Genomic DNA, 24,170 nt, shown 5'->3' with positions numbered 1-24,170 from the left:
GAAAGGAAGAGGAAAACGAAAACAGGGGAAGGAAAGAGGGCTGGCACGAGGCCGGCGCGTTGCACTTCTACTTCCTTTTGGTTCCGACCGCCCGCGACTGAAGACGTGGTCTACGTGTCGAGCAGTGTTTTTTTCTCTTCTTATTCGCAGAAACGGGCTTCTTCCCAACAAAGGACAAAAGGGCCGAGGGAAAGGAAGAGGAAAGCGAAACAGAGGAAGGGAAGAGGGTGTGACAGAACATCAGAGGCAAGATTGCTGGCACGAAGCCGCCGCGTTCCACTTCCTTTTGATTTCGACCGCCCGCGAGTGAAGACGTGGTCTACTAGTCGAGCAGTGTTTTTTCCCTTCTTATTCGCAAAAGTGGGCTTCTTCCGTACAAAGGACAAAAGGGCCGAAGGAAAGGAAGAGGAAAAGGAAACAGGGGAAGGGAAGAGGAAAAGGAAACGGGAAGGGAAGAAGAAAAGGAAACAGGGGAAGAGAAGAGGATGTGACAGAACATCGGAGGCAAGAACCACCACCGACTGCATTGCTGGTACGAGGCCGGCGCGTTGCACTTCCACTTCCTTTTGGTTCCGACCGCCCGCGAGTGAAGAGTGAAGTGGTCAACTAGTCAAGCAATGTTTTTTTTCTCTTCTTATTCGCAGAAGCGGGCTACTTCCGTACGGTGTTTGTGATTTTTAAATGAGAATCCACCCATATTTTCGTTACCTATCTGATCACGTTATCAAATGGGGCGGAGAAAGGAAGGCGGAGGGAAATGGGGCGAAGAAAAGAGAGGAAATGGAGCAGAGGAAAGGAAAAGGGAGAAATAGCGAGCCAAAATTTCTGCCCTCCAGTCTTATGGGTGTTGTTGTTTTTGCTTGGAAAGAGTTGTGTCATGCACCTTTATATGATTGTTTATTTTTCGAGGACACGGACTTCGACGTGCTAAGTGAATAGCAGAAACGGGGAGTTGAATAGTAAATTGATAAATTAATTAGCAACATACAATTATAAACTGATTAGCGAAATTGATGACTGAATAGCAGAAAACTACCAATGAATTGTGAAACTAAGAATTATCAATCGAATAGCGAAAATTGTCAATTGGCTAGCAAAAACTATGAATTGAATAGTATAAACTATCAAACTGACTAGAAAAACTACCAATTGATTAGCAAAAACTATCAATTGGATAGCAAAGAACTTTGAAGTTGGTAAATATAATATCAAATTGATGGTAAAAACTATCAATTCAATAGCAAAAACTATCAATTATATTTGTAAAACAAAACTATCAATTGAATAATTAGAACTATGATTATATAAACTTATATCAACTCAAACCGCAATATTTTCTGGGTGCAAATATATCTCTTATGAAGTTTTATGTTAAAAACTCCCAAATTCAATAACGTGCTTGTAATTCACTGGGAAACTTCAATTATTTAGTTTCATTCAAGTTTCAAGTGTTAAAAAGCGCACAGAAAAGGCTCACAGATATATATATTATGTAGTAACAGTTAAAAAACAAAAACTAAAAAAAAAAGAAAACTAAAAAAATATTTATATATTTGAGAAAAGAGAGATTCAATTTTTATCTTTGTTTGTCTGTAAGAAGTTGGCGTCATATCAAGCATTCAAAAATAGGTAAATTAGACGAGATCAATGACATACTTTACATGCAAAATTTACTGTAAAATTAATATCAATTTGTTTCGCCAAATTTTTATCGATGTTATATTATTATTTTGTTTCATATGTTTCTTGGCGAATTATCTAATGCTTAAAATTAAATGAAAAAATTGATGCAACACATTATGTTTTGTATTGTTTTCTTCTTTTTTTTTTTTAGAAATGTTGCCAATGATTTATAATAAATTCGCATTCGTTTTTGGCCTATCCTTACGTGTTAATTCAATTTTATACTTTGAAAAATTGAATAGTCTTTATATATCAACATTGGTGTGCGATTCGTATCCATACCGTTTTATTTTGATTTTAACTAATATATATTTCATACACAAATTCCAAATTAGTTGAGGCAGATATTTATTTATATTTTTTTTAAATTCAATATCAGATATTGCGTATGATTGATTTCCAGTTCTAAAAAAGTGTCGGAATTCTCCATATACAATGTTTTTAAATTTTATGTTGGTTTGTATCGACATATTTCCGAAAAATGTATCAAGTTACACATTTTTTATCTTTATCTTCTCATGATATAATACATAATTTCGAAATGATAAACGGAAAATTAAATATACAAAATAAAAAGTATTATATGATCAACTGGTTTTATCACAGATAAAATACTCTATTGTTTTTTATTTCATTTACAAAGTTTGCAGTTTGCATTTCCTCCTTTTAAATGAAATCATCTCGTGTTCTCTGTTCTTACTTTCAAGTTTTTTTCTTTTCTAAACCAATTTAACGAACATTTTATGGACTAAGAAGTAAAATAAATAGAAACAAAACTGACTTTTCAATGAAATTCTTGTTTTTTTTCTTATTTGTAATTCAATGTATTATTACCAGATTGGAAACAGGACGGGCGACAAACGCAAAAACATATGACATAATACTCCGCTTTATCACGAAGGATGCGCTCTTAAGGGATTAGCATGAAGTGAAAATAACACTAAACTCCACCAAATGAATCATTGTTTATCATAATTCCAGTAAATGATCAAATTTAAAGCAAAAAGCCGTTGTATAAGGAATCCGCTGGGTTTGTCTGTATCTCGAGAATGGATCGACAAAGCCTTGACTGAAGGAAAGTCAGCACTGTTTCAATCAAGTTGCCTCATTTAAATTAGGTAGTCTGTTACATAAGAGCGTGGTCACTGTTACACGTAGATAAAAAATCAGAGCGTGCAGTTTCTTTTTCTATGACATAGAGGGCACCTGAGTCCTTCATGCTTTTTGTAAAAAGTCAGCTCTCTGTCAAATTTAGTCTTCAATTGAGTGATTTTTCGAAATGAGTGCTATTTACGCCTCTCGCTTTGAGGCAATTTTTCTGTTTGCATGAAAAAGGACCCAAATTAACGCAAACTGCTGCTACGAAATATATGGGAAAGTCGAAGCAGTTCGTTAGCAAGTGGATAAATCGCTACAAAAAGGTCGGTAATGTTGATGATTTTCCTGTTCGCTGAAGTGCAAGCAAAGTCTCAAAAAAAGACAAAAAAAAAAAAAGATTCTCGCATTGTTCTCGAAAGATCCAATTTTGACTTTACGTGAAGCTGCTTTGAAATTGAAAGCAAAAGGTGTTGACATATCTAACGGAACGATTTAATAAACTGAAATATCGCAGTACTTTGGAAAAACCAATATTGAGTGCAAAACACATTGAAAAACGAGTGGAATGGGCGAAGGAAAACTTGGACCGCGATTGGAGCAACGTATTTTTTTCTGATGAATCCTCCTTCTGGGCATTTCCGAGCATCAAACACGCCTGGACAACCTCCATCAGTAGGATGCTTCAACGGACTGTTAAACACCCCGTCAAGGTCCATGTTTGGGGGTGCTTCTCAAACAAAGGTTTCGGCACTTTGTTCTTATTTACCGAGAATTTAAATGCCGACAAAATGAGTAAAATCTATCCAAAGGCTTTGTTACCATCTGCTAAGCAATGGTATATCAAGAAAATACAGAAAACAAGCTGGATCCTTCAAGAGGACAACGATCCGAAACATCGGAATCGAGCCGTGTAGCGAGTGGAAGGCGCAAAACGGAGTTGCCACTTTAGATTGGCCATCTCAGTCACCGGATGCAAATCCCATGGAAAATGTGTAGGCTCTGATGAAAATGTAACTTCGCAAACGCAAGCCATGTGAATTTAGATCAACTTTCTCGACAAATTCGGAAAATTTGAAGATCTTTTCCGGTAGAATATGCAGAAAAACTAGTGGAAAGTATGCCCCGACGGTGTCAGGCCATAATTGACAATGGAGATTGGACTTGCTACTGAGGTATTTGCATTGAGTATTGACGACCAAATTATCAATAAATTTGCGAATTTTTGAAAAATCAATTGTTGTTAATATTTAACAGTGACCACGCTCTTATGTAACCAGACTGTATCTGACAGCCTACGGAAGCAGATTCTGAAGATTTATTTAACTATTGAGGTCCTTAAGAAGATAGTGTCACTTATTTGAAGTTACCCACAGACGAGTTTTTTGGGCTGTTTTATAACTAAGGACCGAGTTATAACACATTCATCAACGGCGCAACAACCGGTATCCGGTCTAGGCCTGCCTTAATAAGGAACTCCAGACATCCCGACTTTATAATACATTCGACACTATAAATAGCAGTTGAAATAATGAATTCTTGCTGACAAATTAGTGCTAAAGAGGGCATAGGTTTGTTGCCCAACATTAGCGATAGCTTTTTTTGGGATGCACTCGGTATTATCCACATCAGTTTCTTTCAAAAGGGACGAAAAATCAATCTTAAACTATTGGATCGATTTAATGATATTGAGAAAGGATCGTTTTGACAAAGTAGAAAGGATCGTTTTGACAAAGAAGAAAGGATCACTTTGACAAAAAAGAGAGGATCACTTTGACAAAGAAGAAAGGATTCTTCAAATAGGACAGTATAGAACTAAATGTGTTGATAAGGAACAATGGGGAAAATTACTGTACTATGAAATTAGGCCACTTGTCTCATTGGAAGCGGAAAGCTTTCGCGTCCAGTGAATAGCAATGGGGGTAAACCGGTAACAATAGACCACCTATTACAGTGAACGTCACCTCCGATCCCAATAAGATACTCTTAAAATATATCACGTATAGTGAAGTCTCCTTTGTCTGAACTTTCGGTCATAATGGGGGAGACCTGACGCTAGAGAAGAATATCCAACAGAGTAGCCTTAAATCATCGATCTGTCAGATTCAGAAGTTTATTAAGAACAAATTGAATGCAATATTTTTGCTATTTAATTAATAAAGCAGAAATGAAGAATGACCGATTTAATCCGAAAATTTTGAATACGAGGGGGAACCCATAAGTTCCGGGAATTACGCTGTGGTGAAGAGGGAGAGTGCGGGAACCTATTGTTTGACCACATGTCCATTAGTGTTACGCCACCTGCATCAGTTTGAGAAGTTGTTTCGCTGTGAGTGCATCGGTTCGCCTGTAAGATTTTTTTTAGTTAAACAACTTTTTACACTTCGGCGAAAACGTAATGGCAGATTGTCGAGAACAACGTGCGGCTGTGAAATTTTGTTTCCTGTTGTTGAAATCGGCCGCGGAAACTATTGTAATCCTTAAGACTGCTTATGAGGATGCTACCTTAAGTAAAACCACAGTTTACGATTAATTTTCCCGTTTTAAAAATGGAGAAATATCTATTGAAGACCAACTTCGTTCAGGACGCCCCTCAATGTCAAGAACTGATGAAAATCTCGACAAAATCAATGCCCTCGTTCGTGAAGACCGTCGCCGAGCCATTTGATCAACTCTGTGAGATGTCGAGAATGTCATTGAGTTCAATTCAGATAATTTTATCCGAAAATTTGCACATGAGAAAGGTTGCAACCAGATTCGTCCCGCACCTTCTCACAGATGAGCAAAGGGAGCGTCGACTTCAGGCATGTTTTGAGCTTTAAAATCAACTCGAAGAGGACCCTGAATTTTTTTCGAAGGTGACTAGTGGTGATGAATCGTGGTGCTATGGATACGACTCAAAAGGAATATCAAGGGAAAGCGTTTTGCCACTGTGGAGGAGATGAAACAAAAATCGCTGGAAGGCTTAAAAGGACATCTCGCTGAGTGAATTTAAAAAATGTTTTGAACAATGGACGAATCGTTTGGAGAAGTGCGTTGTAGTCAAAGGCGAATACTTTGAAGGTGATCAAAATTTGGTGTAAAAATATAGAAAAATAGAGAAGTTATGACGAAATTCCCGTTCTTTATTTTGGGTCCCCCCTCGTATTTGTCAGCCTAGCCCACTAGTCCAGCAATCAATACGTTAGCGTCATTTTGACATGTTTGACTACTTCTTCTTTTTCTTCAGCCTTTGTTCCGTTCACAAGCGGGCTCGACTGATTATTGATTGAGACTAATCACGTAACTCAAGTTACAAATCGAGTGCTCCCTATCTGCATGCATTTTTAATCAGTTCTTCATTAGTAATCAGAATATCACTTCAACTTACTTTAGAAGAAAACGCTCCAATTTCGAGGTAGCTCCAGCCTTCGTTGAATGTAAGAACCGTAAAATGTTTGAGCGAAATTTGGAGGTAGTGGAGTGACGAGGCATTAGCTGCGTTCTGTATGACCTTCGCGGAGTGCACGGGGAACGAGCGCGATGAAATTGTTCCGTTTGGTACTGAGCGTATTATGTGCACTTCCAAGCGAAACATGTTTGAGGGCTTTGCAAGCGTTTGTAACTGACAAAATGGCATTTTGAGGAGGTAATTATTAAGGAAATACATTTGTATCTATTTTATATGTCATGCAACTTAAGGGGGGTGATCCCGTGTGTCGGATCTGCAGAATCGAATTTTTTTTTGCATCAATTCATTCGGAAATTATAGTGTTAAACACATGGTAAGTCACATGCCAGATTTAGGTCGATTGCCATAATAAAGCTCATAAATATCGGTCGGAATGACGTTCGAATGACCTCGCTAAAAGGACAAGAATTGAAGCCAAGGCTGTACATGTGTTCCTTCAAGGAATCGAAGGTTTAGCAGATTAATGGTCAGTAAAGCTTTTGTGTATATGACTGAAATTATGCGGTGTTTCCAACGATCAAACTTGCCGTTTCCTCTTGGTTGGTGTGAATAACCGATATTTCGGGAACCACTTATTCCCTTCATCACTGCTAACAACTCGTATTTGTATCTTTATCCAGTTCTTCACAAAAAATGTCTAAACAAAGCGAAAAAAACAGCCTCCACACGGGATGACCCCCTAAGGAAATACGACTATCCCAAAGGGACGAGATTCCTTTTGGATATCGAAAAGAATTAATTCCTTGGGTCGACATTTCGTCTCAATGGTTTTGAGAATTAATGACACCCACCAACGGACATGGGTCTTCGTGAGCGAAGTGCGATCGAAAACTAACGTTTACGAATGACGCTCGCGGTCTGACACAACCCTCAAACTGTACGCTTTGCGAGGCTCGCGTGCGTTGTGAATGTTAAACGGAACTCAGCTACTGTGAGATGAAAATCAACATGCTAAGGCGTCAGGAACTAAACCTAAATCAATCGCATTGTCGTCGTATACAGAACCTAAAAAAGGCAGTTAAGGGATCCATTCTCCGGTCGATTTTTATATCTAGACCGACTTATGGCATCATGATCGCGATGCTAATTACTTTAGACTCAACCAGACAAGCGGAACGTACGATGAAGCGGCGAATTACAAAATGACTGACTCAATAGCAATCCAAGTCAGATCCAAAGTTGATTTACTAACATTAATCAGTCAAGCTTTGTAAGTTAGCTCCAAAAGAGCCAACTTTGGTGTAACATGCAAATATGTTTTTACTTACATGAAGCCCATCTGCTGAATCCTATCTGAAAATAATTATCTCTGATATACGATACAGAAAAATCTAAGGAATGTGTAAATGATAGCTTTCGTAACATATTAAACCATCTCAGAAATACAAGTCTAAAATACTAATTATGACAGACGTAGAGTCAACACTCATGATTGGAGCTCAGAATATTACACTAAGATTAAATTATATAATCTTCGATATATATTCACGTTTTTTTTTTTTCTATTTCTTTAAATCCATTCTTCCTGAAACGGAAAATTGCTAGCACGAAAACAAACTTGATAGCCGTCTAGAAACTAAGATTGCGAGTAAGATTCAATTTAATTGTTAACTATAGAAAATTGAGGAAGAAAACTAAGAAAATTTGATATTAAAATTATAACATGTTGAATATAACCGATAATACTTGTGTTTTTCGCTTATAAGGCATGATTTAATAATATAAAAAAATAAAACAACAAAAGAAAGGTATTCCTAAATAATCTTCTTGCCTGAATAAGAAACATGATCAACCTGTATGAGTGTGGGTATTTTCTCTTACTTTGTTTTTTTTTCTTTTTATTATGATACTTGTCTGTAAATGTTTATTTTTATCTCTCTCAATATTTAATTTTCATTTATATATTTATGCATTGTTTTCGTTTTGCAAAGAATCACCTTTTGTGTATTTTTTCTTCTTTAATATGGACACAAAGTAATTTTCATTCAGTTCACGGAAGAGAAAATAATAGAAAAATAATATATTCCGTTTTGTAGTTGCAATTTCATATTAAATTATTAAATTCCTATTTCGATTTGAAATGTATCACGAATCATAAACTACTTCTTATATTTTGCGCATCAATTATAAAATCATTTTAGATATTATAAATCGATTTTGAACACACCGAGTCAATAATGTGCATTGCCTCGTTCTTTTGGTTTTTTTTTTTTTTAAATATAAATCGTCTACACTATGCTCAAGTAACGAACTTTTCAATAAAGTAAGGGTAGAGCATATCAGTCGACGCTTCAACATAGTTGTAACGCTTCACTAAAGAAAAATATTTGAGGTGATTCGTGACGTTGTTACCTATCAGCTTTCTAATACTAAACAAATTATAATAAAGTGAGATTGCCATTTGTGTACGGGGGATGAAACCAGCTTATATATATCGTTATGCATTACCTTAAAATTTCATTGATCCATTTTAGGAATGCTTTCGGCATATATGAGTGTCTTATGAAAGTCTCAGCACATTTACGATTTTAACAAACCACTCCTTGATGGAAATTCAATGTCACAAAACGACACCTTGAAAACCACTACATGAAGCTTAAAATTAAAGCTACTCCTACAAAAATCTAAGGATAATTCCTTGAATAATTCGCAGGATCCATAAAATTACATTCCAAACCTCCGTCGCAGCCCAAAAATATAAATTTTCCTCGTTTCTCCTATAAATAATGCTCAACATGTTTATCATGTCCTTTTTTCAAGAGAACCCCGTACACATTTTCCTCAAACAACAATACTCCTTTCTTTTGTATTATTTGAAAATTATAAATTTGTAATTGGCGTTGATAAACTGGTGACTGACTTAGTTAAAAACTAAACTATATTCTCCTCTTTCAGATATCACTAACAAAACGAACGAGTCTTGATTTGATCGCTTATAAAAAAAATGCGTTTGTTTTTCGAATCGTCACAGAAATGCAATGAGAAAAATAAAAACTGTTACATTTCGGGAAATTTGAAGGCAAGTCCTCTTTAGAATAAAACATAGAAATGGTCATTATTACTCCCCTTTTGTCACTAATAATATTATCGTAATACATTTATCATAATTTCTTCTTGATTTTTTTTTGTTTTGTTTAAAGATATTAAGGTATGAAGAATAACATTTCCAAATTTGTCTTGATGTTATATTAATAGATTACATTATATGTAAATTACTTCAAAAACACAAACAAACTCAATATCTACAGCCTTGAACCTTCACTAACGGTAGTACAGAATCCAATAAATTCATTTTCACCCAATGCAGAATCCAAATGGTAATATGCAACTTATTCTCAACGATTCAGATGCAAAGTGCATATTAAATACTGTGAAATAATTAATCCAAGTTTGTTTTCCAAGTAAAATATATAGAATTACGCCTACGTGTTCAAGGTTGCTCTTATTATATATATTAAAGTAATTGAAACAAAAATAAAAAGTTAAACGGAGCTTACCGACTTGACAAAAAACGTATGGTTTGCCGGAAGTCCGTATTCGCTGTTTAAATCAATTCACTGCTGAACAGTGGCTGTTTGTGGTGCATATTGATAGTATGTTGCTGGTGGATATTGTCCATAAGGTCCAGCTGTAATCAAAAAAAAAATAGCAATCATTAAAAATGTGAGAAATAACAAGCCAAGCGAGAAGTTTTGAATAGGGTGAACCCTCCTACAGGACACTATGGGAGCTAGATTTTGAAAGGGGTAAATTCCGCCAAATCAAGGGTCTTATGCGAACCATGTCCATTGGATAATTTTCAGTTGAGGGTAACTAAATATAATGTAATATCAAACATACATGGGCCTCTCCAGACGGGACCATTTTCAACCAAATTGATCACGTGCTGATTGAACGCCGCAACCTCTCAGCCTTGATGAATGTCAGAACATATAAGGGGGGTCCATATAGACTCGGATCACTATCTCGTTATAGTCCTCCGAGCTCGAATTACGACACCACTTACAATCTCCTCTGACAATCAGGTGAGAGTTAACACTGAAGCCGTCCACAACGCCGCCCTCCGCAACACCTATAAGGACGAAAAGGATGCCGCAATAACCGCAGTCAACAGAGGACCTGGAGATGAAGCATCAACAAATGATCTTCACAACCACCTGAAGAACGTTATCATAAATACAGCCACAAACATACTTGGCCCCAGCCGCAAAAAAAAACTAGCAACGGAACGGAAGAATGCTGCATACTCAGTACTGTTGCATTCTCAAAGAACGCGGGCACGCGCAGAGACTTATCACGATCTCCGACGAGCGGAAAAAGGAAGCCTGGCAGAACCAAAAACTCTGTGAACTAGAAAAGTACAGGGAGCAACCGAACCAGGCGGGCAAGTTTTACCAACAAGTCAGCAGGATGAAGCCTTACAGACCTCGGTGCTCATTCTGCCCAGACAAAGAGGCAAATCTAATTTCCCGCAGAATGGGCATATTGGAGCGATGGGTTGAGTACTTTGATGAGCTAATAAACAACCAGAACATCGGCGAGTTGGAGGTCCCGCCAACTGAAGACTACGGACAAATACTGCCACCACCAAGTATAGGAAAAATAGTCCGTGTAATTCATCAGCTTAAAAATCATAATCATAATCGCCAGGAGCCGATGAAATTATAGCCGAATTAGTTGAATATGGAGGCGACCAATTAATCAACTTGTGCTCAAAGTGTGAGCAACGAATCAATGCCTGACGACTGGCAAAGAGGCATTACCTGTCTCATACATAGAGGAATCACGTTGTTATGTACCATTTATCAGATATTCTCCGTTATCTTGCTAGGTCGGATAGCCCCATACGCGCAGAACATCATTGGCCCATACAAAAAAGGCTTCACTCCTGGCAAATCAGCAACAGATCAGATTTTATCTCTGCTGCAAACGATGAAAAAACTTGGAATATGGACATGAGTTGCACCATCTCTTCATCGACTGAAAAGCCGCCTATGCCAGCATAGCCAGGGTAGAATTGTACACGGCCATGGGAGAATTCGGTACTCCGACGAAATTAATAAGACTGACTGAGCAATATGCGAGCCCAGATAAAAGCAGCAAGATCACTCTCAAGACCATTCGAAATCAACAACGGTCTACGACAAGGGGATGCCTCCTCTTTAACTTGGCCCTGGAGAAAGTGATCCGTGATGCTGAGGTAAATGCGAGGGGTATGATCCCCTTTAAATCCACCTAACTACTGGCCTATGCTGATGAACGACCCGAGACGTACAAACTGCCTTCATCCAGACCGAGCAGACGGCGCGAGATCTTGGGCTGCACATCAATGAAGGCATAAAATCCGGCTCAATAAGTTACGGTGGGCGGGTCACTTAATCGGTATGAATGAGGATGACCCAGTTCGGAAAGTCTATGAGGGCAATATCTATCGTAGAAAAAGACGAGGCAGAGCCTGCCTGAGATGAGGCGATGGCGTAGATCAGGACGCCAGACAGCTTTACACACACACGACCCTGCGATAACCTGCCGCAAATTTGTGTGATTAATGCCCGCGGAGGATGAGTTGGGTCAAAATTTTGAACTTCGTCCGCTGTCGTGAACACTAGCCGCCGGCTAACGACGAGGGACTGTGAAATGCTAGCTGATTTTATTTCGGGCGGCGTTGAGCCAGATGCGAGATGCTCCAAACTTGAATAACTGGTCTGGTATGATCAGCGAAGCTGGTTGCCAAAGGGGAGCCCACCGCGAAAATCGGGCAACTGCTCGTCAGCGGCGGTCTCGAAAAACCCTGGCTTAAGCCTATTCGTTGAAATGATGACTGGCCTGACATTCACTGCAATCGTATAGATAGTGGACGACACCCTTTTGGTTGAGTTAACGAGTTCCTGACCGCGTCGATGCACAGAAAAACATACGAGCAAGAGCTGAGACCTTGCTACACGAAATGTGTTCTGCCGCTACGATTGACAACGGGACGAGGGCGTAATTCTCGCATATGCTCTGGCAGCTGCGCGAGAAACTTGAACTCGAACTCGTTATCATCGTTGTTGTTGCTACTGTCTAAAACCAATTAACCCGGCAACCAAAGCGCAAATCCAAGCACCAATTCCGCTGGCGATGCACCAAGATCCTCCTTGAACCTATTGCGTGACCCAAGCAATACCGTGGGAAGCAGGCGGACCCACTTAATTCGGTCGAAAAAGCGCAGACCCAAACTGAGTTCCCTGATCAATAGTGATGGTGCTCGGTGTGCCGAAACGCGACACCCACGTTGCGTAGAAAGCTTGGGCTACCGACTCCGCTGACTAGTCCTTGAGCGGGCCCACATCTGGCTAACGCGAAAATTTGTTCCAATTTGGACAGATGAATCTCTTATCTGGAAGTGGAAAGAGTTGAACTTCGTTTTTTATATGCCTTCCGATTTTAAACCGCTGACACTGGATATATTCGCGTGCATTCCCGGCCACACAAACTTCTTAGCAATTGCACGCAAGGCGGGTCGCGCTCCGGGATGTATGAACAACTATGGACTATGTCGAAGGCTCGTTTACGCAGTGTCTTGGAGACTACTGGCCTAGGGGTTCCAAGAGACAGGTCGCACCAGATATGGACATCGTCAATGGTAACTAGCTCGAGGGTTAATGATGATGTACTGTTAGTGTGCTAACAGTGGAGTTCACTCCATGTGCTACTCCCATATACAACAACACAGAAAGAAGACTCACAGAAATGTCTCAATTTGATCTTGGCGTTGAGTTGGAACTCCATTTCCAGATTTTAGACAAGGCAGTGGCAGCGCTGTTAATGCGTCGGCAGAAACCACGCTTCCTAGATACACAAATTCATCGACGCTTTCTGTTCTGTTCTGCCCATTAATGCAGATAGGAAGAATGCGATGACCCGCCAGGCTGAGAACCTTGGTTTTGTTGGTATTCAACTTCATTGCAACTCTACTTGTCTCTTTCCAAATCCAGAGCCATTTGGCCAAGGTCCATGACTCGATAAGAGGCCAAGCAGATGTCATCCGCGTAGTTAAGGTGTTTGAGGAAAGGTGTCATGCTCCATTGAATACCTCCATGTCCTCCGGACAAGGCAGCATGAAGAAAATCATCGATAACAGGAAGAAATAACATCGGTGACAGGATGCAACCCTGGTGGACTCCGCTTTGGACCTCGGAATCCTCAGAGATCTTGCCTCGGTGAAGCACGTGACATTTTACGCCAACATATATCGCTTTGATAACAGCTATTAATTTCCCCGGAATGCTCCTCCTGCGTAGAGGACTCTCCGCTGACGTTATCGAAAGCTTTATCGAAATTGATGAAGAACAGATGCAGCGAAGATCGAAACTCTGGGCACTGTTCCAAAATGAATGTCCAGTTTATATCGCTGGAATTCCCGCACAAGTTATTCCAGAAACTTCGATAGCCAAAGGTCGCTGCTGCGAGCCCAGTCAGTATCCGAGAAGTTGACGTTCCGGTACCGGTAGAGCTTCAAAATTTACAAGTTGCTAGCCCACAAATTCCTATCCCTCTTAGTCGCCCCGTACGAAAAGCAGGGAAGATGTTGAGTGTATTTTTAAGCCCCCAATTCACGGAGTAGAGCTAGCTAGCTTTGACCAAACGAACAGAGCGCCGATCTCCAACCGGTTTCTTGGCGGCCGGCACTCTTTCGAGCCTATGAGGCTTAATTGATGAAGCCTCCCTTCACTCCTGGATTGAGATTTGTAATCCAGTAGAATCGCGATAATTCGTATGGTCAACGACGGACTGACGATTTGATACGAAAGACCAGGATCTCCAATTATCGGGGGTACAAGAAAAATTACTCTCGAGGACCGCCAAATTGGAAAGAATTACGACGAATTATCGGGATTCAACTGTAGCTGTCATAGTGGACTTAATACAAATTGTTATTGTTTATGACAGAACCTTTGGGTGTTCTGGATAGCATCTCGATCACAATCTAATATCCTTTGAGACAAACAGTCACAAGATCACACCAGCTAATTTTGTCCTCTATGATGACGCGAAATTTGGATAGATTGGGGACTTGTATTCTGAAAACTAACGCAAGCAACCCATGGTAATGTTGTTAGTCTTCATCCAAACACAACATATCATAAATGATAATTTCAATTGACGTAACATATACACAAAGCAAATATGTTTACCAACATAAAATGGAAACACGATTCTCGACATTTGTTTATAATTTGTGTAAACAGCTGAAGATATTTACAGAAACTGCGTCACCTGGACATGTTACATGAGTTTGTTGATCATTTTCAGTGTTTTCAGAGAATATAACAATCTCCATGTTTAAAAAAAACAAAGGTAGCGATAACTGTTGGTAGTAGGTTGGTAGTAAACAAAACCCTCTGAACATGGTAGTTATCCTAATGGGAGACTAATAACAATATAATGAAAAATAAGACTTACCCATTATGTTTTGAACACCAGTTGTGTCAATCATATAGGCTGCCGCCTGTATAGGTGGGGTTGCAACAACGGTTGCCGCTGCATTATTCGGTTGTCCTACAGATTGTTGTTGATAGACTGCAGTTGGTGTTACATATCCTTCAATTTGTGGTTGTGGTGACGCATTATGAGTGCCATTGTTTGCTTGAACTGTGCCGTTAGCTCCATTATTATTTCCGTAGATATCCTCACAGTAAACAGGTTGTCCATTCACTGGTGTTGTACTGATATTCTGTGAGGCAATGTCTTCAGTTGGACATGCATTTGCTTGTACGTTTTGTGCCTGATCACTGTTCGGAGTTGATGTGACACGACCGCCGTTATTACGGATTCCATTATTTTCAGCGGCATCACCTCGATCCTTGCCACCTGAATAGTAATTGCTTTGATAATCTGTGGATCGTTTCTTGTAACCACCGGCCATATTGGCACCGCCTGGTCCGCCAAAACGTGTTTGCATGTTGTATCCATTGTAAAAATTGGCTGGACCCGGACGCAAGTAATTTCCTCCGTTGTTGTTTCGATAATGCTGTGGTGGCATCGCGGCCATATAACCATTACTTTGTTGATACATTCCATTGTAGTTCATGTAACGATGTCCCATAACACCACCGCCAGACGACATGCCGCCAACCATATTACCATCTCGGCGTCCCTGGTTGTAGTGCGGGCGATGCTTTTCCCCACTTGAATTGCTGCCATTCGCTTGATCTTCTAATGCTTCACCATTGTTGGCGCTGTTATGCCAGACATTGCCGTTGGTGTTATGATTCTTCCATGTGCGAGTGTTGTTGATACCAGGACCACCCATTCCACCAGCCACTAAGTTATCTTTACCCATCCAGGGTTTTTTAGGGTAGATTTTCTTCATTCCATCGCCATTCATGGCAATACTTTGTCCATCTTGATGTTGATTAGACTGCATTCCATTAGTAGGGCGAACCATCCACCGTTTTCCATTCATGCCCATACTATTTCGGCCACCCTTTCCACCTGAAGCCATTCGTGCCAACTCTACTAAATTAGCAGGCGGGCTTTGTCCAGCCTCTTCAAGGACGGCAATCAATTCGCGAGCTTGTCGGGCATTGCCGTGGGTGAAAAATGTGTACGAAGTGCCTAATTGCTGGCATCGACCTGTTCGGCCTGTAAATGAATGGAGAGAAAAAATACAACATTAAATTGTTTTTAACGCGGCTGTTAAATGAAAACTTACCAATACGATGAATGTAATCCTCGGATGAGTTCGGGTAGTCATAGTTGATTACATATTTGACATCCTCGACATCCAGTCCACGAGCTGCAACGTCGGTTGCTACTAGAATCGAGGACTTGCCGGAACGGAAATCTTGCAAAACATAATCACGCTCTGCTTGAGATTTATCTCCATGAATAGAAGTAGCTGTGTGTCCTTCCCGGCGAATGCATTGCAGGATGTCTTCGACTTTTTTCTTGGTTTCGACGAAAATTATGATTTTATTGTTGCGGTCGGAAGCTAGCTCTTGCAAAAGGTTAACGATCTTTGTTTCCTTCTCTTCCTCTTGGCATATATCGATGATTTGCCGAATATTGTGATTAGCCGCTAAATTGAGCGAACCAATATTGATCTTGATATATTCAGCGAGGAAGTCCTCAGCAAGCGTTTGAACTTCCTTAGGCCAAGTGGCACTCCACATTAAAACTTGTCGGTCAGGGCGAATCTGTTCGATGATCTTCCGTATTTGCGGCTCAAATCCCATATCTAACATACGATCGGCTTCATCCAAGACCAGATATGTACAGCGTTGCAAATTTGTTATTCCCTTCTCGAGAAAATCAATCAGACGTCCTGGCGTGGCGATCACAACTTCAACACCACGTTCCAATTCTCGAGCCTGTGGTAATTTCGGTGAGCCACCAAAGACGCAGGTATGTCGTATTTGCGGTTGAGATTGAATTCCAAAATCGCGAGTGACGGCTTGAATTTGCTGGGCAAGTTCGCGAGTTGGAGCCAAGACCAAAACAATAGGACCATCACCGCGGGAAATGCGCTTCTGGTGTGTTATGTGCACCATGGCAGGTAGCATATACGCGAGAGTTTTTCCGGATCCTGTTTGTGCAATGCCAACCAAATCACGACCGGATAGAGCGATGGGCCAACCTTGCGATTGGATGGCGGTAGGCTTAAGGAAGCCTTGCTTTTTCATTTCGTTTACTACGTATTCCGGGAAACAGATCTCATCAAAGCATGAACATGGATTAGGTACAGCGTTGCCGACAACTGTTATCTGGAGACTGTTACGCAATTCAATGATATCCTGTTCAGTAAGGTTTAGGGAATTTGGTGGAGGTACGTAGAAGTTTTTCTTGAATGGTTGGAGGTTCTCCCAGACTGGTTTCACTAGCAGTTTGCCGGGATTTTTTGCTTTCTCACTTTGGAGTTTAGCGCGCTCCTCCTTGCTGAGATATTCTTTGTTTATTGGAGCTTTGACTCCCATTGTTGGGCCGTAGAGTCCACCATTTGGTGCCCCCATTCCATTCATATGATGTACCGAGCTGTTCTGATAGTAAACTTTGCCGTTTGGTTTGCCATTAGCTGGAAATCCGTTGGCCGGTTTACGTGGGATGTATCCACCACCACCATTGTAACCACCTCCGCCATTGGCCAGATTCGAAATTTTCTGGCCATTGTAGAAGCCCGCTGGACGACTGCCCATGTTTCGCATCATTGGACCCTTCATGCCGTTGGCCATTGCATTTCCATAGCCACCGCGTCCATTTGAATTTCTTACAAATTCACCACCGCCATAGTTGCCGTTCCCATTACCACCGCCGCCACCGCCACCATTTGGGAAGCCTATCGATGATGGGAACATTCCACCGTTTGCAGCATTGCTGCCACCATTCACTAAATGTGAACCGTCCCCTGTGTTATTGGCTCCGTTTGCTCCATTGCCTCCAACATTTCGGTTGTATTGATTTGGGGGCTCAAATCTTGCCCCTAAGCTGGAAATTTAGAAAGGACATTTATAAAACACTCAGAGAGATTAGACGTAGATATTTTGCCATTCAATTTAAATGTGATTTGCTAGAGGAACATCAGTGAACCTTTCTCTGGTGAACAATGGCCATAGAGGTATATTATTGGCAGGGAAGCTAATTCTACTCCTTGTAGCCCTGCAGTGCAACCGTAAGCAGAAGCTCACCCGGACTTCGTCGCTAACAGCACGTATACTAACTAATCAGGCCGGCCCATCCTACTTTCAAAAATTACTAGCGAGTGCCCAACAGCAGTGGTATCGACCAATAACGTCGACAGTACTTACCTCAGTCATTCTAAATTACCTTCTGATCAAAAAAGTACCTAGAACTTCCCATTCAAACAAATTACGCCTGGAATATTATCAAAACCGCTTTTTTCTAAGTTGTAATGCAATTCAAGAGAGAAACTTTCATCACTTCAGCTGGTCTTATGACTTCAAACGTAGGGTACACCCCTACGTTCGTGGGACCGAGAAGAAGCGAAGTAATTGACCTAACAATCTGCACCTCAAAAGTATTTGACGAGTGCTAGACGAGGTCTCACTGTCAAATCACCGATACCTAGAATACAATCAAACTGGAAGGCGAAAGAGACTTCAAGGCTGTGAGTCCTCAAAAGGGATGAGTCGGCTAAGTTAGATTCTCTTCTTTCACGAGCTCAAGACTGGATTCAGTACAGACCCCCTCCTGGAAGTACACCACCCGAGAGAACGGGTGAGAGAAGTGGCAAGGAGAGAGTTGACGGTTCTTGCAACCCCTTCAACACGCAAGTGCTGCAAGGGGAACTGGAACACTACGAAAGCGGTTATTACCCATGAAAAGTTGAGAGCTACCATACTGTCCTTTGAACATTAGACTTAGGTCACTTACCAGCGTGGAAAGTCCTGTGAGTCTGCTCTTCATTCTTTGGTCATAAAGATAGAGGATGCAACTTTGAATGGTGAGTACGCGGTGGGGGTGTTCGTGGATATTGAAGGAGCACCACATTAACACTACTGGTCCCCCCGATCTTCTCGAAATTGCGCCCTCTACCACCCCAGAAACTGGCTATTGCGCGGAAAGAATTTGAGCAACTTGTTCAACAGGGTATCTGCAGACCTTCCGACAGCTGTTGGTCCCTAAGCCAAGTGGCGAATGGCGCCCTTGTGGGGATTAAGCGAAGGCTAAACGACTGTTCCAGGCTGATCCACACTCATCCACAACTCTTCGCATCATCTCGCAAACTGCCGCAGCTTTTCGTCCTTGGATTTAACCAAGGCCTATCACCAAATCCCCGTAGCTCCAGAAGACATTCCAAAGACGGCAATATGCACACCTTTTGGACTCTTCGAGTTCACACGGATGACTTTTGGGTTGTGCAATGCGGCGGATGACTTTTGGGTTGTACAAAGACGGCAATAAACACACCCTTTGGACTCTTCGGGCTGTGCAATGCGGCGCAAACTCTGTTTCGTATATTTGGATGATGTTTTGGTCGCTTCTTTTTCAGAGTCTGAGCACTTAGCCCATCTCGAGTGCATTTTTCAACGTCTCCTTGAGGCCGGTTTAGTCCTAAACATTGAGAAATGCAAGTTCCTCCAGACACAAGTGAGATTCCTCGACCACTTCATTTCCCCTGAAGGAATACAGACAGTCCGACCCAGACAAGATGCAAGCGACCTCAAACGTCCGAAAACCGTGAGGGATTTGCGGAGGTTCTTGGGCATGCTAAACTTCTATGGTCGTTTCCTGCTCAAGGCCGTCCAACACCAGTCGGTTTTGAACGCGTACTTGTCTGGCCCCAAAATAAAGGACACACGAGAGATCGTGTGGCTGTCCGCGCGTTCGATAAATCCCGACAGCAACTGGCTGATGCTACACTCTTGGCATTTCCTCGACAAGTTGCACCCCTAGCCGTTTTTGTTGATGCCTCTGACATCGCAGTAGGTGCTGCTCTTCACCAAAAAGTGAACCAAGTCTGGCAGCCGTTGAGCTTCTTCTCCAGACACGAAAGTCCTGGGGGTTTAACGTGAGTACCTGCCGTGAGGGCTTAATCACACGATCCTCTTCGGACACGGATTGATTTTGGGACTACAATCAGAGCCCCGCCATGCAAGCCTATCTAACACCTCTGCCGCAAATAAGGGGTACGGTACCCGAGTTGTACAGCGCAACTCCACGCTTGAGCTCCGAGGAGCTCTGCCCACGATGTAGACATAACCACAACCACCATGAAACTCCCACTAGAGGGTCAACCGCAAATAAGCGGGCCGAGACCACATCCTCCAGGATTTCTCCTGGAGCATATGCTCTCAGAGGGCCATCCCGGTTCCCGTGGTACCAGATAACCTCCGGTGAGGCTTCGTGGCAGAGCCACTTCAGATAAGTTCCTTGCAGACTCAGGTCTGATCGCCCTCCTCGAGTACGTGGAAACGAAACTCTCCAACGGGTTAACTGGAATCAGTCTCCCCCAGACAGTCAAACTCCGCTCAATGGAACTATAGCACTTATGATCGAGAACTGCTCGCCGCATACTTGAGCATTAAGTACTTCCGCTTCTCCCTTGAAGGCAAGCCTCTCACATATGCTTTGAAACAAAAGCCCGACAAAGCGTCCCCTCATCAGCTTCGACACCTGAGCTTTATAAGCCAATTTATGTCAGACATGCAACAAGTGTCTGGCAAGAACAACATAGTTGCTGACGCTTTGTCACGTGTCTCCGAGGTTAATATCCCCGCCGCACTCGACTTCTTGGCTATTGCCAAGGCGCAGGAGAATGACGCAGTACTTCAAAGCCTCAAATCCAAATTTCCGGAGTTGCCCATTTTCGGCTCAAACCTCTTTCTCTGCTGCCAAGTCTCGGAAAAGAGACCCCGGCCACCTTTCGCAAGGAAGTGTTCCACGCGGTTCATGACTTAGCGCATCCAGGCATCAGAACAACAAATCGGCTAGTCATCGAGAAATACTTCTGGCCCTTCATGAACAAGGATGTCAACTCCTGGACCAGAGAGTCCATGGCATGCCAGAAGTGTAAAGTCACCAGGCATGTAAGGAAGGAGGTGGGCTCATTCTCCTGCTCTACAAAGCGATTCCACACCATAACCTCGACATAGTAGGACCTTTGCGAGACTCGCACGGTTACAACTATTGCCTTACATTCATCGACAGATTTACGCAGTGGCCTGAGGCAATACCTCCTGAAAGACATTACGGCGCAATCTTGTGCCGAAATCCTCTGTCAAGAGTGGATCCCTCGCTTTGGCGTCCCTACAGTGGTCATCACTGATCAGGGAATGCAATTTCAGTCCACCCTTTTCTCGGAGTTAGGCAAACTACTGGGTTTCAAACGCCAGCGAACTACGGCTTATCACCCGCAGTCAAATGGGATGCTAGAGCGTTGGCACCGGACGCTGAAAGCCGCCATTATAGCTCCCGATGATCCGTCCTGGACTCAGGTCTTGCCTCTCGTCCTACTCGGTCTACGGACAATCTGCCGAGAAGAATTTGCTGTCAGCCCCGCGGAGCTGGTATACAAGGTTCCCAAATGATCCAGTCTTCGACAAAAGATCGGGTCTCACATCTGTGAATCTTCGGGATTGCTACGCCTGCTGAAAGACAACCTTCGCCACATGAAAGTCACACCTTCCACACACCTGCCTTGCGCGCCCAGAGAGCTGGACACGTGCACGCACGTCCTTGTCAGAACGGATGCCGTCCGGAAGCCGCTGCAGCCTCCATACGAAGGCCCGTACCGTGTTCTCGAGCGTAGAGAGCATTTCTTCCAGCTCGAGATCGGGGGGCAGAAAAAGGCTGCCTTCTTATCCAGACTCTGAAGCCCGTTTACGCCCCAAAATAACGTCGAATTCGCTTCGCCGTATGTTGAGGGAACGCAGGCATTTTTGTTGTCTCTTAAGAAGTCGAACATGAAAACCTTAGTAGGGCTTTTCACGGGACACTGTCCCTTAAACACCACAAAACCGGAGTGGTGGCCTCGACCATATGCAGCTAATGCGAGGAGGAAGAGGAGACGGCCCTGTACTTCGTATGCAGCTGCCCGGCCTCTTCAGACGAAGATACCTTGATAAGGTTTTCTTCAACGAAGAGTCTGTGCATTCTGTCTCTGGAGAATGTTCTCAGATTCGCGAAAGCCGTCGGCGAGAGGCCATTAAATTAGGTGACTTCCGGGGATAGTACAATGGGCCCAGCAAAAGAGTGAGTGCTTGAAGGCGGCGCCCTCCACTAAACTAACTCCGGATCTCAGATAGAACCGAACAAGATATGGAAAAGTGATCAATCATGCGGTCATGGGTCGATCTGAAAAATTCCTGACGTGGGGGCCAGCCAGGACACTCAAACATCGCTGGCAGACTAGCTCGCTGAGGTCCTGAATCCACAATGTTGGGGCCAGGACCAACTTTTGGCTTCCGGCCATCTACTGTCAAGCCATCTGAAGGGGGAATGACATGGCAGGTGAAGAACTTGGGCCGCTAGAAAGGCATTTTTGTTGCCTCTTAAGAAGTGGGAGATCAAAACCTTAGTCGGGCTTTTGACGGGACACTGTCCCTTAAACACCACAAAATCGGAGTGGTAGTCTCGGCCATATGCGGGTAATTAGAGGGGGAAGAAGAGACATATGCAGCTGCCCGGCCTCCTCAGACACCTTATAAGGTTTCCTTCAACGAAGAGGGTCTGCGCATGCTGTCCCTGGAGAACGTTCTTAGATCCGCAAAAGCCATCGTCTAGAGGCTTGGAGGCGGCTTCCCCCACTAAACTAGCTCCGCATCCCAGATAGAGCTGACGAAATTCTGCTTTCCTTCAAGGGGAGAATACACGAAACCCTTTTTTTAAGTAGGAGAACGTACCAAATTACATTCCTAGGGGAGGATAGACGCAATCTCCATTCTAAGAAGGATAAACGAAGTGTTCTGGGAATGGGAAAGAATCCCCACAGACACCCAATCCTGAGGGAAGTCCCCACTAATTTCCGGGGACGAGGACGGCACCTGTAAATCAACGAAACAGCACGAAACCCAGACAAGTGTTTTTTCACCTCATTGCGAGCCTAAATCAAAGAATTTGTTAGTTTTTTTACACAATTGGAACTCGACAAGTTGTTCGAATCTCAAAGGATTAAATCAAGAGTTTCCAGGGGGGGTTGACGGGCCAAACTATCTGGCAAACGGTTTGCACGGGGATGGATGATTTGCATGTTCATGAAAGAACGACCAGAACCCTAAAACTAGTGGCGAAACTTCCTTTGCCTCGCTAAGACTGCTGTGATCGACCCTTCCAATCACGGTCGACTTAACAGGGTCAATCCTACCGCCCTCCCCGGGATCCTCTGCTACCTTCTCATCATGCAATCAGCATGTGGAAATGTGTGAAACTGGCAGCGCAAAGCGCCTATTCTGCTGGCTAGACGCAGTCAGACAATTCAGCCAAGCAGAGAGTCATCACGCTAAGGTTGTTGCACAAAGTCCCCCCCTGGCCTGTGTACACCGACGCGTAGTTCTGGCTCCGACTACAATTCAGCATAAACAGAATAACGCTGAATCTTCGCCATGCGATTTAATACATTCCCGTGAGAATGTCAGGCGGAATAGAAAGCGATACGCGATCTCCATCGTGAGAATCTCTACGCAATGGAAACAAAATGGCGGCCCACCAGGTACTACTTGCCATGGCGATGTTCCGTATTTCGGGGGTATCTACAGCTACGATTTTTGACGAAAAGATACAAGATGTGATACTTACAAAGCACTGAAAGTGTGAGGATACATATCCGCTTGCACTGTTCTGAATCACACGCGTTTTAAAAAGATTCCCAGAAGCGCGACCGCACAACAATCTGCGAAACTTTTACTCACAAAATGTCCCTAAATCGATTATGTTCCCGATAATATGTTGCGTTTGTACCAGGGAAAATCTCTTTCACGTAAACGGCAAACACTCAAAGGTAAAAATATATCGAACGTCGACAGACGGTTGGCTCTCGATTGGAAATTATTCGTGTTGAACGCGAAAATGGTTAAAAAGCTGCTGATGCCCGGTCGTTATTATATTTTTTGTTTTTCTCTATTTTCTTTCTGGCATTTGCAAAGTCTTAGATTTACTTTCGTTTAGCAGCTTCTCGTCTGTCCTGCCACAAATACTTCGCCACTGACCGGATCGATAACCAAAACCGACTGGTCGAGAAAATGCAAGAACTCAATTTTCTCTGCGTTCCGTAATGTCGTGATGGAGATGGGACATTGCCTGATGGAAATTGTGCGATGTATGTGGCCCCCTTTTGGTAGGTACCAGAAACAGGGTGTTTATTGCATTCAAATACTGAAAAATTCAACTTTTATATCAGATTTTGTGCTCAAAACACACAACTCATCATAAAATACCAAACTGTGCCCTCTAATCTGCATATTTCAATTATTTTTCCCGATTTTAGCGGTCATTTTTAACATCA

The 24,170-nt window shown here is 42.5% G+C and overlaps 1 protein-coding gene across 2 annotated transcripts; it reads right to left on the bottom strand.

Annotated features, from left to right (window-relative positions):
* Positions 1 to 8,986: 8,986 nt before the first annotated feature.
* LOC119660725 (ATP-dependent RNA helicase dbp2-like) lies at positions 8,987 to 23,929 on the bottom strand. Of its 2 annotated transcripts, XR_005250470.1 has the most exons (5): positions 23,465 to 23,929; positions 15,927 to 17,695; positions 14,675 to 15,856; positions 9,727 to 9,857; positions 8,987 to 9,651 (listed from the first exon to the last, which is right to left on the bottom strand). XR_005250470.1 is itself a non-coding variant. In XM_038069379.1 (4 exons), the coding sequence occupies exons 1-4, from the start codon at positions 23,488 to 23,490 to the stop codon at positions 9,784 to 9,786; spliced, it is 3,051 nt and encodes a 1,016-aa protein (XP_037925307.1). In that variant the 5' UTR covers positions 23,491 to 23,929; the 3' UTR covers positions 8,987 to 9,783. The 2 variants fall into 2 exon arrangements, 1 of the variants encoding a protein (XP_037925307.1); XM_038069379.1 differs by having other exon boundaries at positions 8,987 to 9,857.
* Between the last annotated feature and the right edge of the window lie 241 nt (positions 23,930 to 24,170).

This window comes from Hermetia illucens, chromosome 7 (genome assembly GCF_905115235.1).
Source record: "Hermetia illucens chromosome 7, iHerIll2.2.curated.20191125, whole genome shotgun sequence".
NCBI lineage: Eukaryota > Metazoa > Arthropoda > Insecta > Diptera > Stratiomyidae > Hermetia > Hermetia illucens.
This window is presented reverse-complemented; position numbering and strand designations above follow the sequence as displayed.

What these genes read in the sequence shown, in the direction of transcription:
- LOC119660725 (XM_038069379.1), bottom strand. Translation starts at nt 23,490, where the DNA reads ATGTATCCTCACACTTTCAGTGCTTT. An exon ending in GGATTACATTCATCGTATTG is followed by an intron (nt 15,857 to 15,926) that starts GTAAGTTTTCAT and finishes ATTCATTTACAG; the next exon opens with GCCGAACAGGTCGATGCCAG. An exon ending in TGGTGTTCAAAACATAATGG is followed by an intron (nt 9,858 to 14,674) that starts GTAAGTCTTATT and finishes TTTTGATTACAG; the next exon opens with CTGGACCTTATGGACAATAT.